Genomic DNA, 15,480 nt, shown 5'->3' with positions numbered 1-15,480 from the left:
TCCTTTCCACAACTTGTTAGTTATAGCTAGTTTATAGAAATGCTAGTGGCATTAATGCCTTCAAAAAACATTGAAAAGATAATATAAAATATACATATTCCACATCATTGCTCAATCAATGGAAATCATTTTCTTAATTTTTAAAAAATAGATATACTGTACTATTCTTGGTACAATGTCTCGAGTGGTTTTTGTTTCTCTTTTCAAATAGATTATGTTACTTTAATAATTACCCAAACTATATAATAAGCTATAGAATATTTAAATGTGAGCAATCACTTAAAAATAAACCTATTTTTCAGTCGCTAGAAAATGTTGGACATATCTATATTACCATAAGTTGAAAAATGATAGCTTTCTAGCAAGCATGTCCAAAACTGAAATCGTGTCAAAATTGGTGATTTTTTTAGCAACTAACCAATTTAAAAATTAATTATTTGTATATAACGCGAAGTAAGGGTTTAATTTATTTTCTTCTTATCTATTACTTAAAATATTCGCTCAATAAGGTTTTGTAAAACAAATTTGAATTTATAATTTTTTATTATCCAATATATGTAAATATACTTGCTAAATAATGTTGTAGGGTGTGTTCTTTTGATTGAAAAGGGTGAAAAACCTATATGTTCACCCTTTTTCACTATTTTTACATTGTTTCTATGGTGGATAATTTTTCCCAAGCAGCAAGGATTTTTATTTTTTTTTCATAGCCCATTTTTCATCATTTTTAACTCCAATTCATGATAATATTATCATGAATATATTGTAGTGATAATATTTTTTCCCATATATCCTACAAGACATGAGATAAAAGATATGTGGTGAGATAAAAAAATCATCTTTTCTTATTCCTCGTTTTTTTATGATAAATTTGCAACCAAAGATAATACACTTACAATAAAAATCATATTTCTACTACAATCAAAATTAAAGAAATTTAACTCTTACAATATTATAATTGTTTTAAAGTATAATATGTTAATTTATACATTTTTTTTAAACTGGAACCCCCCAAACATAGTGTGGTCTTTTTTATCATTTTAGTATTTCCGTAATAAGTTTCTGGTACACATATCCTTTTATTTTCAATCACATTTACATTCATTATTATAAAATTTCATCTTAGAAATTATATATTAATTAACTAACAAATCAATTTCTATAAATTTCTTTTTTTACTTTATACACATATTTCAACCCTTTATTATAAGTTAAAATCAAACCACGTAACACTTTTGATAGACCGATGTAATATAATTTAGTATTTAGATACATGTTTACAACTTTTTGATTATATAAATCAATAACTTTAGTGTTATCTAAAATCACAAGTTATTTAGATGGAGATAAGTTTAACAAAACTGATTAATAAAGTTTATTACGCATATAAAACTAAAATAATGGCAATATTTATAAAAATATCATTTTTCCTCCCAAAGGCACTCAACTCATACTTATCCAATGACTTTTCATTACCATTGTCCAATAAACATTCAATTGGTTATCATACATTATTATTCTCACTATTCATATTGCATTGATAATTAATATTTCCTTCTTTCATAAAAAATATGACAATTTTACCACTGTTAGCGTCCACAAAAACTAAAATAATTTTCTTTTTAGTATATAGCACCACATTTTTTTCTTATCTTTTACTCTTATAAATACCCTTTATTAAAAAAAAAGTAGACTTACACTTAATTCAACCTCAACCACTCATTTCATATAATGGTGTGACCATTTATCCACTACATAGAAATCATCAAATATTGCAGTAAAACTTGCGCCCACCAAAGTTGCCCTACTTTTCATGGATGGAGAGAGTATGTTACTCCCTCCGGCCACCAAGATTTTAACACATTACTCGTTTGAGCATCCACAAAGAGTGTAACACTTTCTTATTGAAAAATGACCTCATTTTCTCCTTTTAACTACAACCATTCACTTCACTTTAGCACACATCTAGCAATTATTTTCTTAAAACTCGTATCCACCAAATGTGTTACACCCTTGGAGGGAGTAATATTTATATATCAAGTAAAGATGAACAAACATTTACAAATTTAAAATTTTATTATATAGTACATATAGTTTTTTATATAGTTATATGTAATAAGAATTTTATAATGATGAGAATTTTATATAGTACACTTTAGGACTTACAAATTGTCACCGTCTACTATTTCTCGGTAGCACTTGTTACTTTGCCAAGCTTCAGACTTTCACTTGAAGCTTACTTGCTGACTTCTCTTCATTTTTACACTTATCTTTTAAAATGAGTGAGACTTTCACAGGGGGTTCTCCAACTAAGTGAACACACTGTTACAATTAAGAATAGTTGGGTATGATCAGTGTGTTCGAATATAGGCTTAGGATGTTTACAATGAAAAATGGCTAGTCTAGGAACTGTTGATTTATTCACAAGTATTAACATTGAATTTTTACATTGAGGAATATAAGTTCCCTTTTAGGACTATTGTTGTAGTTTAAAGGTTTAACCGCAAGGGTTGAATTATGAAGAACACAACAATGTTGGAGTTCCACCACACTTATCTTGAGCTTCCGTCATATATATAGATATGATATTGAATAGAGCCGTTGGATAGAGCTTTCTTCAAAATCCAATATGTTGTTGAAATCTTCTCGTTGTATCAAGGAATAGTTGTGATAGTTGGATCTGCACATCCATACGCTGATGTTGACATTCTACAGACATCTTTGTATGTTTTTTTGAAAACTAAGATTCACATTTAATGCAAACTTTGTAGCATTAAATGACCGGAATTGCTTGACAAAATTTAAAGTTGACTACGTTTTAGGCTTGTTGACTTCAGGACTGACGTGGCATAAGTGAGACTGAACATGTGTCAGCTTTGGATCCTTCAGTAGATCAGCTTGAGTAGACATCTTCAGCTTGGTGGTGGCCTGACACGAATTTGATCAGCTTGGCTGTCTGCTGATCTTTCAGACTGGAATCTCTTCATCAGTCTGGTTATTCTCGTTAGTTGGATCGTATGTTGGTTTTCCTTCGCAGATAGATCTTCAGCCTGAATTTCAGCAGCTTTTGACTTCTTCATAGAATTTCTCTAAGTCATGGTTTCCCGATCCTTCAGCTGATTTTGGTCATCATCGGAGTTTACATCATTAGATTTTAGCATTTCAAAACATAGAATTTTCACAACAATTTCTCCATTTTTGATGATGCTAAAATATGAACCCAAATTGATGTGACTAATTGAGATTTGATACCAAAAGTTAGAATCAACAACTTGTCTGTTCAGTTTGAAGACCAAGGGTTCTGTCAGTTGCTTACTATGAATAATAGAGCTTTGTGCAAGGAGTTTGTGATTGTGAGTTTGAAGTATTGCATTAACAAAAAAGTTTTCATTGATCAGAGTATATCGGCCAAAGATATAAAACAAAAGTAGATTGAGACTTTGTTCTATATTTATTCTACTGAGTATCTTCACTTGATCTTCCCAATCAGTTTCTTCAACACTTCAAACTATTTCTTTATTCCATAATTGCTTAGAGCTTCTTCTCCCGACGTCAGTTGCTTTTGTTGTTCATACTCTGAGACCAGCTTTTCCTCATTATCAGCATAGATCGATCAGAGCATGTTGTTGATGCATGGGCTGAACTTTAATTAGTTGTTCCTTCGATCGTTGATCTCCTCCTTAGTTTCTCATTTCCCATTTTTGGTATTTATCAAAAGGAAGTTCAACGATGGCGATCATGAGGGGAGAGGAGATGAGACCACAACTGCTTCATCATGCTGATCACATGGATGATTAACATGGTCATTTGCTCGCTCTAGGTATTTAGCTTTCCTGAGCAAGGGGACTAATGGTGGGATGAAGAGATAAAGTATTGGAATTTCAGATAGCACAAGAAATAATGCTAGACACAAACTGAGTGCAATCCTCAACACAATGTATCTTTACTCTCCATTTGGGACCATATTAGGATATCTTCCAACGCAATAGTAGAGGAGGATGAATAATCTTTTATCCATCTATTGCACGACTAGCTATTGCATTGCATCATCGTCCTTTTCCACTGGGGGTGCTCGGGGCTCATGTTGGTCTCGGGGCGAGTATGTACTGGTGTATGGGGGAAGAATACACCAATTAGCAATTTTTTGATATTTTTGCTCTATTTCAACTTGAGTGTTCTAAAACAGGTTAGTTGATAATAAGTCAGCCTAAAGGATACAAATCAACGTACTAAAGTATGCTGGTTGTTGTGCATAAAAACTCCTGCCTAACAGATGATCGGTTATCTCCTCTACTGATTACTTGTCATCAAGTCAGCTAGAATAAAGTCTGAAGCGTGTGCAGAATAATGGTGGTAAGTTTTTAACTCCCAAAAAAAAAATCTTTTGTCTTTTAATTTAAGCTCATACAGAGTTTAGTTTAAGTATCAATAACTTGAGTCATACTGATAAAATATTAAGATCAGTTTCATGCTAATGCTATGTGCAATGCAAGTGGTCACTGTGTACTGAAAGGGTTAGGCAGTTAAAGCAACACTTATCCAAAACATTATAAAAGCACAATCAATTTGCTTGGTTTGAAGGTGTTCAATTTGTAGATGTGTTTGAAAAGCAGCTTGAGCAATAACAACAAAACTGAAGGAAAAATATAAAATACAATACACAAGCAATTTAACTATTGTTCAGAAAAACTCATGCTTAACAGATGAATCTACTCTACTGATTACTCGTCAGCAAGGCAGTTAAAATAGGAACTGAAGCATGCGTAGAATAATGGTGGTAAGTTTCTAAATCGCAAATAAAATCTCTTGACTTTTCATTTAAGCTCACAACTGATCTGATTTTTATTGAAACTTACAGCTCTGAATATAAAGATTTCTTAAAATTGGAGACAGATTTGTGGAGTAATTTGGTAAGGAAAAGTTGAAAGCCTGCGAATATATGAATATATCATGTTATTAATTTGCCTTTTGAAATATATTGAATATTGAATATTGAATATTACCGTTGGATTTTGAATCTGTTAAGCTCCCATTAGTTAGTAAACAGAATTGGTTAGGGAATTAGTTAGCTGAGTAAGTTATCCTGTGTAAACTGGTGTACAAACACCAACTTGTAAAACTTGTATAAATAGGAGAATGCGATGAAATGAAAGATGGTTTTTCTGATTCAATCTCTCTCTATTATGACGTCTTTCTTAAGCAAATCCCTTTATGGATTGAGACAAGCCCCCCGGGCGCTACAAGAAAAAATGCCTATTGCTACACCTCTATGAAGGCATAAAACGTTCAATGTCATAATAAGAACTTTATTGAGGCATTAACCTTTTGATGGTGATGTGATCAACGTTGCTATAGGACTATCATGACACAAAGGAAAGAGTGGCGCCATACGTGCCTTAATAAGGCACCACATAATGTCTCCAAAAATTATGAATCATAAGACTAATTAAAGACTTATTTTAAAGAAAAAATAGTAATTAAATTAATTATTTAGTAGTAAAGCTTTGAATCTTTTTTTAGTAATTAATGCGGTTCCAAAACAACAAAATTAGTTATAGAAAAAATAAGGGTAAATATCATATTAAACCTTAAACTATACCCGCTTTATCAAAAATATCCTGAAACTTTCGAAATGCTCTCAAAACCTCAAAGTATCAGGATTTTATCAAATATATCCCGCATCTCTTTTCCGGTCACCAGAAATATGACGTGGCTCGTCGGATGCCACAGTGTAATTTAAATTCTATTTTTTTAAATCCATGTCATTTTTCTATTCTTTTTTTTTAATCCATGTCATTCTTTTATTCTCATTTTTTTATTCTCTTTTTTACGGTTTTACCAAACTCACCCACACACCCAGTGCGGAGCTCATCTCCTTCCCTTCTCTCGGTTCTGCCGCCGCCGCCTGAGGCCGGCGAATGCTCGGCGCGAACCGGCGCCGTCCGCCTCCACGCCGGCGTCTCTCTGCTTGAGCCGACGCCCTTTCTTCTTCTCCATCGCTGAAACACACCCACACACATCTCTCGTCTCTCTCGCTCTCGATCGCTGTCGCGCCGCGCTACCACGCCTGGAACCACCGTCACCCCGACGTCGCCGCTGCTGAAGCAACGCCGCCGCCCGGATCTGCTGCTGCTTCGCCCGGAGTCGAGGTCGCCGCTGCTGAAGCAACGCCGCGCCGCCCGGATCTGCTGCTGCTTCGCCCGGAGTCGAGGTCGCCGCTGCTGAAGCAACGCCGTCGCCCGGATCTGCTGCTGCTTCGCCCGGAGTCGAGGTCGCCGCTGCTGAAGCAACGTCGCCGCCCGGATCTGCTGCTGCTTCGCCCGGAGTCGAGGTCGCCGCTGCTGAAGCAACGCCGTCGCCCGGATCTGCTGCTGCTTCGCCCGGAGTCGAGGTCGCCGTTGCTGAAGCAACGCCGTCGCCCGGATCTGCTGCTGCTTCGCCCGGAGTCGAGGTCGCCGCTGCTGAAGCAACGCCGCCGCCCGGATCTGCTGCTGCTTCGCCCGGAGTCGAGGTCGCCGCTGCTGAAGCAACGCCGTCGCCCGGATCTGCTGCTGCTTCGCCCGGAGTCGAGGTCGCCGCCCCCTGAAACCTCGCGTGGGGCTGCTACCGTTTCGCGATTTCGATTGATTAGAATAAAAGAGAATATAAAAGAATGACATGGATTAAGAAAAGAGAATAAAAAAATGACATGGATTTAAAAAAATAGAATTTAAATTACACTGTGGCATCCGGCGAGCCACGTCATATTTCTGATGACCGGAAAAGAGATGCAGGATATATTTGATAAAATCCTGATACTTTAAGGGTTTTGAGAGCATTTCGAAAGTTTCAGGGTATTTTTGATAAAGCGGGTATAGTTTAAGGTTTAATATGATATTTACCCAAAAAATAATATTATATTAGCTATTAATAACCCTTCAATCAACCCAATACATATTTTCTTTAAAGCTATCTTATATCAGTTTTTTTAATATATAAAAAACATGGAAAATTTCCTTCACATTGGAGGAAACCCACGCAACACATATTTTCTTCTCGCGCTACTCAACGGCAGATTCTATTTTTTAGGGAAAAGGGTCCGCATATTCCAATTTTGAGCAGCGGTTATCACAATAAGAAGAACTCAAGGTGAATTAGAAATTTAATCTACAGCTCTATTATTGTTCAGATTTCAAAGCTATTGTAGAATTCAAGTGAATGATAATTCAGCCATTGTCGTTCAGACTTCAGAGCTACTGCCGATTTTCGGTAAGGTGTTTCTCTAGTATTAGTCACTCTTAATCTTGTTTATTCATTTCTCTGTTGGTGATTTGTGTTTATCATTACATCTCACTTGAGTGGGGTTTTTTTTTTAATAATTATAGGGACCGTGAATTCTATGACTATGAGGAGCAAGGTACAAAAGGGCTCAATTAATTTAAGTTTTATGTGAACTTCACATTGAATGTGTAGACTACAAATTTATGATTGAATTTGAAGAACCCGTTACTTGGTTTCATGAATCAATTAAGGTTATATGCGAGTAAAGATCTTCAAGGATTATACATGAATTATGTGTTTGCCATGAACCTGTTATGCTAGTTGTCTCGTTTCTTCTTTAATTGTTGGTTATTGAAAATAAAATAAGGAGAACCCAGTTGATTTTCCATGATATTTGATTATTCCATGATATTTTGGTAAGCGTATCAGTGGTAGCAGACGGTTCCTTTAAGCGACAGTTAAGTGTTGCCGAACACTTAATTGGACCAGGCAACACCATTTTTTTTTTATGTGTCAAGAGGCTAATCAGAAGAAGGGAAGTAAATTGAATTGTTTCTGGAAAGTTTATGCATATTAATTAGTATTAAACTAAAGATATTTGTTGGTTGTTTTTTGGCAGGGGATTTGCAATTTGAATTCTTCCTCTCTTGATAGGTATGGTTATTAGATAAATATTGAAAATTATAGTTCAAGGTGCAATTTCCCAAATGCAGTTTGATCCAATATTTGCAAAATCAAAAGTTGAAATACTCTTTGAGTTTGTAAATTTGTAATCACATAACTGCAACTAGGAGTTCTATGTTGTATTCACGTTTTTTATTTATTGCTACTCTTTCTCCACCAGGAGTGTTTAGAGCAAAGTTAGCTTCTTCTTGAGAATCGTTTACTTTTCTTGGAGGATTCACGAGCCCTTTCATATTCGCTTCATTATTCACGGTAAGAGAACTTACTGTTTTTGAATACCATATATATTATATGATAATGGTATTGATGATACAACACTTAATATATGCCACTTATACTTGGTGTTTGCTAAACATATTCCTAGTATATCTTTTGCTCATATATATTGCATGCAATACGTTGTGCAATTAAATATATTATATTGCTTAAGGAAGGTTTTAATTAACTGTTAACTACTTTTGTGACAAATAACTTAAAATATTATTCCTTACTTTGCCCTCTCTTAGGCTAAGCCAAACTAATACTAATATGTTATTGTATATGTTATACCTTTTACTTGGATGTTTCATCTCCAGTTCGTTGAAAATGTTCAAGAAACAATTGGTATCAAAGCAAGGCGCAAAACTTGTGAGTTTCACTATTCTTATTAATATCTAAACTTGCATAAATTCTAGTATTAGTTAGATACTTTTCCCTTTCTGTTTGGGAAGAAGTATTGCTTTTGATTAGATGTGGTTATAAGGGTGGATCCAAATTATTGAAAGCAGATTATACTTGATTGCTTAATGCCTAATTATTAAACGTGAATATTGTAATAGTTTTAGTACTCTTAAGTTGTAGTATTCAAAAAATTTAGGCTCATATTTATCTGTTTGATTGTCTTATTGTATTATTCTCTTTGTTGACTTCTAATGACTTTCTGATTTTGTTGTTAAGTAATGATTTGATTTTGTGGATTGGTGTGAGGTAACTTCACATATATAACATATTCTGATGTTCTTCTGAAGGTAAATTTATAATTATTGTTCATGTTGTCACCTTATCAAAACTTCATAAATATTTTAGAGTCTTGACACTTTTACTTATTAGATTTGAATTGATTGATGGATGCAGTGAAGTGGGTACTAATAGAATGCACAAGAAATGAATTTTGGAGGTGTATAAAGCAGAACTACTTACAGCTATGAAAGAACACCCATTTATCAATTACTTTTAGGAGCATTATACTTGTATCTTAATTATAGTTTGTCATTTTTTAATACTTTTTGTAAGGTTGATGCTACTCCAAAGGAATAAGCTTATAGATTTTGTATATGTTTTCCTTGTTTCTTGACCATGGAGACTGTTATTAAAGTAATTTAATCAGAATTATTGTTATTTGTCTTGCAATTATTATTATTTTTATATTTCCATTTATATATAGCACTACAATAAAAATTCACAATAAAATTGCTTAATATAAATAATTTAAAAATAAATATTGTTAAAACCTTTTGAATCGGTTCCCAAAAGCATTAAAATGGTCAATAAAAACAAATTTTTTAATTACATATAAATTCAAATAAAACGACATGTAATTGTGCCATATTAGCTTATCTATTGTGACACGCCTTACGGCCTTAGTGTACGTATAGATCCCTTTTGCATCACCTTACATTGTCTCTATATCTTTGCATGCTTTAGCTACACTGATACACGCGACACCTTTAATCAATGTGGAGATATGTCAAATGTTGCAATAAGTGGTTTATTAGAACATTTTTACGTGTCATTTTAAGCAATTTTTTTTGTAGCTGTGGTTTTAAGCGCTCTACTTCCGATCATTCTTTGTTCTTCATGCGTAAAGATGGCAAACTCATGATTCTGTTGGTCTATGTTGATGATATCCTCCTTACTGGAGAAGATTCTACTCAAATTTCTCAGTTCATACAGACTTTATCCCAGAAGTTTGCACTCAAAACTCTTGGCACGGTGAATTTCTTCCTCGGTATCCATGTCTTCAAAACCCGCAACAACTCCTATCTTCTCAATCAATCAAAGTATATCCATGACCTTCTCTCCAAAACAAAGCTACTTAACTGCAAATCTCAACCCTCACCCTATGATATAAGCTCTAAACTATCCAAACATGATAGCCCCTCTTTTTCTAATCCCACTCTGTATCAAAGCACCATCGGTGCACTTCAATATCTCACCTTAACCCGACCTGACATTTCCTATAGTGTGAACAAACTAAGCCAATTTCTCAAAGAACCCACTGAAAATCACTGGAAAGCGTGCAAGAGATTGTTGCGCTATCTTAAAGGCACCATCAACAAATCTCTTATCTTTACTTCATCATCCTTACTACATCTTCAAGTGTTTTCTGATGCAGATTGGGCCGGCTCAATCGATGACCGGAAATCCACAGGTGGTCATTGTGTGTTTCTTGGGCCAAATCTCCTCTCCTGGAGCTCCAAGAAACAGAGCGTCGTGTCTCGCAGCTCGACTGAGTCTGAGTATCGGTCACTAGCAGATGCAGCAGCCGAAGTAGTGTGGATCAAATCCCTTATTCATGAGCTGGGGTTTTCTATCTCACACACTCCTGTTCTTTGGTGTGATAACCAAAGCACCGCCGCCATTGCTTCAAACCCGGTGCTTCACGCGCGGACGAAGCATATAGAAATCGACACTCATTTCGTGCGTGACAAAGTTCTAAACAAAGAGCTCGATGTTCGCTACGTTCCCTCCGAAGATCAGCTCGCGGATGTTCTGACCAAACCTTTGTCCATCTCGCGCTTTCAATTTCTTGTGGACAAGTATCCTCTTGAAAACGGCTAGTTCAGGTTCAGTCAGGGGTGTATTGAATATTGAATATTACCGTTGGATTTTGAATCTGTTAAGCTCCCATTAGTTAGTAAACAAAATTGGTTAGGGAATTAGTTAGCTGAGTAAGTTATCCTGTGTAAACTGGTGTACAAACACCAACTTGTAAAACTTGTATAAATAGGAGAATGCGATGAAATGAAAGATGGTTTTTCTGATTCAATCTCTCTCTCTATTATGAAGTCTTTCTTATATTTCAACAAAATACATAAATACTAGCCATTTATTTTGGGAAGAACTAGCTAGAAGCCACGAACAAGCGATTTATATTTGAAATATGTAATCCACAATTGCTGAAAGAATACAACAAATAATTTCTCCATTATTGCCTTAATTTGAAAGACAAATTATAAAACTGAATAAATCAAATCAAATTATACAAAATTACAATGAGGATAAAAGACAACTTTTTTTTTAGAGAATACAAGACAAATATTTAGGTAAACTGAGCTGTGACCAAAGTCCAAAATAATCAAAGGTTAATTCATCAGAGAAAGTAAACTCTAACGAGAAATAATCTTTTTTGGTAAATCAACAATTCCGCTGATTTCCATTAAAATTAGCCCAAATTAATTAATCTTTCTTCACCTCCGAATCCCACTTTTCATCCATGGAGGAGAAGATGAGATCCATGCTGCTACTGCTGCTGCCGGAGTTAAACATGGCGTCGGCCATGTCCGCCACGGGAAGCGGGCAGTCGGGGAAGCGGGGGGCGGTGCTGCTCCCCGCTGCCCCTTGGATGATGTGCATGGAGAGCCAGTGGCTGGTGGCGGGGAGTGATGGCGGCGGGAGGGTATGCTCCGGCGGCGGAGGGGCGGGGGCGGGGGCGGTGGAAGACATGTGGCAGGTGTGGGTGCCGCGATAGGTGAGCTCGAAGGTGAAGGGGTCGTTGTCCAAGCGCTGGACTTGCTTCTTGGCTGGGCAATCGTAGAATTTTTGGTGGGTGCATCTGTAGTAACTCCTGCACCCATGCATGGGATTTCAACCCAATCCCCAATTAATTTCATTCCTTGCACTCTTAAAAAATCTGAATATCTAATTTAAAATCAATTCAGTGGCTGAAAATTAATTTAGATATTCATGACTTCGATCTTATTGGGTATCCCTAAAAAAAATGAAGTACAGCTCAATTAATCTTCTTTTATTTAAATGAAAAAATATACTATATTATAAATAAGAAAGATTCAAACCCGTGCTTGAAAAGTCAGATCAATGAGATTTCCTGTATATTCATAATATGTAGGAAAATTTTAGTAACCTTAAAGACTTCTTCATGTTTCGGTTTCATTTGTTAAATCTAGCATACATGGGCCCTCAATTTTGGTTTGAATTATCAAAGTCAATTTGAGAGCATTGAATTCAACAAGCAAAAGATCTTTCATGTTGAAATTGAAACTTGGGTTTTCCTACTATTCCACTTAATTTGAATCGTATGCATGCACCACCACGACTTCGACCTTTTCTCATACAAGAAGAGGTCTGATCAGTCTCACTACCTAGAAAACGGGCTTCATGCTCCCATTTGACACTTTCAATCATTATGCAACGTATACACACAATATCATCATTTGTTTTCAGAGGTGAATATATATATCAATAGATCAGTTATCATTTAGATTACGATTTTTTTACTCTATTTGTGATTTTGATTTAAATTTTAAAATTTAGTAAATGAGTATCAAATTTAATACCTTTTCTATATTACTCCCTCAAAATTTCTAGCAACCTAAACTTTTAAATTTTCGTTGTTCAAGACCTTGATTCGAGAAATCAAAGGCGATGTTAAATGAGCACGTACCAAGATATAGGAACATTTGACATGGTGGCGTCGAATTTCAGTGCCTAGTCTAATGGCAAGTGCTAAAATTTATGTGACGAAATTTGTAATTGATCCATGTTTCACAATGTTCATCTAGCTCAAAATACAGTCTTTGATTTTCTTGAATCAAGATATCAAAAAACACGAATTTCAAAATTTGGGTTGGCTAGAGAATTTGTAAAGTTTTAACTTTTTTGAAAAGTTAAATATTGAGTACTTGTTTACTACGTTAAAAAAAAAGTTAAATAAAACATTTCCCCCTAAAGTAGTCAAATCAAAATTAAATTGGATACAAGTTAGTTAATTAAATTGTATTCCCTCCGTCCCCATGAAGCAAGATCAAGTTTCCTTTTTGGTCTGTCCCACAAAGCAAGACCAGTTTCTAAAAGTAGCAAAAAATTTACTCTTTATTCATATTTTCACCTACCACACTTAACGCACAAAATACCAATTTCTTAATTCTCGTGCCGAAAAGAACTTGGTCTTGCTTCATGGGACGGAGAGAGTAATATTATATAAATTGGCACATGATCACATTTCATTTTCTGAAATTAGAACTTATTAATTAGTTAAAGATGAGATATATATAATCACACGTATTTAAATTTGAATAGTATGATTTTAAAATCAAAAAAGAAAATAGTGCATGCATAAATAAATATACATCACACCTTTATCGACTAAGAATTAAAATAAATTTGGTGATTGTGAAAATTGATATATAAATATGTACCTAGGATATTTGGATCCGAGGATTTCCTTTTGACCATATTTTCGCCAAGTAAAACCATCTTCTGGTGGAATATCCAGATTTCCCATTTGAGGAGCCGCCACCGTCGTCACGTATTTACCACCTTCTTCATTTCTACTTCATTTCATTAATTAACAAATTATCACTTCTCATCTTCCCTAAATATGTTTTACAAATATGCATGATAGATACAAATCGATAGCTTAGTGTTACGCATTGATCACTTAAATAAATACAATCTATATGAAGCATATATATAATATACTATTATCGTGAAAAAATGAGTTTAAGCAATGCATGTGGAATATATTACTGAAATAGCTCGCAGGTAATTTGAGCTGTCATGCTGTAAAAATAATGCTGAAACATATTATAGCAACAAATTAGCTATATATCATGCGTGTTGTAAAATTAAGATTTGAAGTATCTCTACCTAATTTAAATTATGATATCGTATTAGTGGTGTCATGCCCAGCTTTTTAAGAGTTATAGTACTATATATTTAGGTATTTATTGATAATACAAAACTACTCATTTGGTAGAATACAAGGCACTCGTACATTACATTTATTGTGTTATATATGTTCTCATTTCATAGAAACTACAAGAAAAATACGTATATATATGAACATGCATCATATTTAAATTTCTTGTGTTTCCATTCAAAACTATGTCTCTAGTATACTAAGTTGATTACTATACATGTGAAATAACAAAAATTACTTAAACACCAAATCAAATATATACGTTCCCATCTCATTAGGGTGTGTTTGCTTTAAGGTATAAGGGAGGGATAAACTATATTTACCACCTTATACTTTGTTTGATTTGATGTATAAAAAAATTCGGACAGGTTGTATAACTTTTCGGGCAGCCCCTTATCCCTTGGGAAATGGATAATTTTATATCTAAGATAAGAAGTGGATAAATATATTATCCTTCAAACCAAATAAGATATAATAAATGTGGTCCCCACTTTAAGTGATAAGTTTATACCTCATTATATTATCCCTCCATTTAAAGATATAAAAAGCAAACACACCCTCATAGTAAACACAAATATATATATACATATATGCATCATGCATATAAGAAACTCTTACCTCCTCCTCTGATGCCGTGGAGGTGAAGTTTTGATGAAATCCGGTGCATTTGTCTTAGGATGGACCTCATCAATTGCGCCAACCCTACTGATGTCCCTTTCACCACCTCGCATAAAATCCAGACCCGACGATGACTGCTGCTGCTCGAGCAGCAGTCCTTTCATCTTAGCAGCATCGTGGAAGTTGGTCTGGTCACGAAGCATCGCCTGCGCACTGAGCAAGTCCATGGGCTCTGGAGCCACGCTAGTAGTAGCACTAGTAGCCGGCGTCAAACTGCCGCTAGCAGTTCTGAGCCATTCTTGGATCCCAGCGCCGCCCCTGCCGTGAAAACTCATCATATTCCCTTGAGACACGATCAGTCTCTCTTTAACGTTATTAAATATGGTAATAATTTCTTCGCAGGATGCCAGAAGAGCTTCGGGCTGGTTGGCCAGCATTGGAAGATTCTGTTCCATCTCTTTTGCTAATTTACACCCATATAATATAAGATCTTCCTCCATTTTCTTTTCTCTGTTTTTGGGGTTTCTATATATTTTTCAAAAAATATTAATGTAATTTTTATTTTTTTTTCTGGTGGGATTTTGGTGGAAGTGTGTGTAGGGTATATATATTTAAGTATGGGAAAGAAGAAGGAAATCAAGGATATGGAAAATCAAGTTATTCAAAGTATTTATGCATGTGTTGAACACGCAGAGTAGAAGAAACTTCAGAAAATTAATGACTTAGTCGCAGTCTAAATTCTTGGTAAAAAATTCATGTTTAATTCTACAAGTCCACGAGAAGACTTGGCCTCGTTGAAACCAAAATTTGTGGACCGTGAATAATTTTCCCTATGTTTGAAGCTCTGACTGTTTAAAGCTTAAAGTAAATTCCACGACATTAGTTTACTTATTATTAAACTATATTTGGGTTGGTCTAATAATTCTAGAAATGGATACATAATAGTTTCATTTTATTGGTAATTATGCTAAATGGAGTGTTTACTGAGATTGGTAGTT

General features: G+C 34.9%; 2 protein-coding genes and 1 long non-coding RNA gene across 4 annotated transcripts; 2 read left to right on the top strand and 1 right to left on the bottom strand.

Annotated features, from left to right (window-relative positions):
- Positions 1-7,022: 7,022 nt before the first annotated feature.
- On the top strand, positions 7,023-9,277 carry LOC130997217 (uncharacterized). Its single transcript, XR_009093014.1, has 3 exons — positions 7,023-7,914; positions 8,105-8,196; positions 8,520-9,277. It is a non-coding gene; the product is annotated as an uncharacterized LOC130997217 (long non-coding RNA).
- Positions 9,278-9,780: 503 nt separating this feature from the next.
- On the top strand, positions 9,781-10,764 carry LOC130998236 (uncharacterized mitochondrial protein AtMg00810-like). The gene has a single exon (XM_057923668.1). It carries the CDS (start codon positions 9,781-9,783, stop codon positions 10,762-10,764), a length of 984 nt encoding a protein of 327 aa, XP_057779651.1.
- A 179-nt stretch (positions 10,765-10,943) lies between these two features.
- Positions 10,944-15,127, bottom strand: LOC130997215 (WRKY transcription factor 55). 2 transcript variants are annotated; one of them, XM_057922466.1, is made up of 3 exons: positions 14,483-15,127; positions 13,362-13,496; positions 10,944-11,770 (listed from the first exon to the last, which is right to left on the bottom strand). In XM_057922466.1, exons 1-3 carry the CDS (start codon positions 14,980-14,982, stop codon positions 11,383-11,385), a joined length of 1,023 nt encoding a protein of 340 aa, XP_057778449.1. In that variant the 5' UTR covers positions 14,983-15,127; the 3' UTR covers positions 10,944-11,382. The 2 variants fall into 2 exon arrangements, with proteins under 2 accessions (XP_057778449.1, XP_057778450.1); XM_057922467.1 differs by having other exon boundaries at positions 13,362-13,493; positions 14,483-15,126.
- Positions 15,128-15,480: the final 353 nt, after the last annotated feature.

This window comes from Salvia miltiorrhiza, chromosome 8 (genome assembly GCF_028751815.1).
Source record: "Salvia miltiorrhiza cultivar Shanhuang (shh) chromosome 8, IMPLAD_Smil_shh, whole genome shotgun sequence".
Classification (NCBI taxonomy): Eukaryota; Viridiplantae; Streptophyta; class Magnoliopsida; order Lamiales; family Lamiaceae; genus Salvia; species Salvia miltiorrhiza.
The sequence above is the reverse complement of the archived record's forward strand: the minus strand, read 5'-3'. Positions and strand labels throughout refer to the sequence as shown.

Coding starts and splice junctions, on each gene's coding strand:
- LOC130998236 (XM_057923668.1), top strand. CDS start 9,781: ATGCGTAAAGATGGCAAACTCATGATTCTGTTGGTCTATGTTGATGAT.
- LOC130997215 (XM_057922466.1), bottom strand. CDS start 14,982: ATGGAGGAAGATCTTATATTATATGGGTGTAAATTAGCAAAAGAGATG. Junction 13,497..14,482: donor CCACGGCATCAGAGGAGGAG/GTAAGAGTTTCT, acceptor AATGAAATGAAG/TAGAAATGAAGAAGGTGGTA. Junction 11,771..13,361: donor CTCGGATCCAAATATCCTAG/GTACATATTTAT, acceptor GCATGGGTGCAG/GAGTTACTACAGATGCACCC.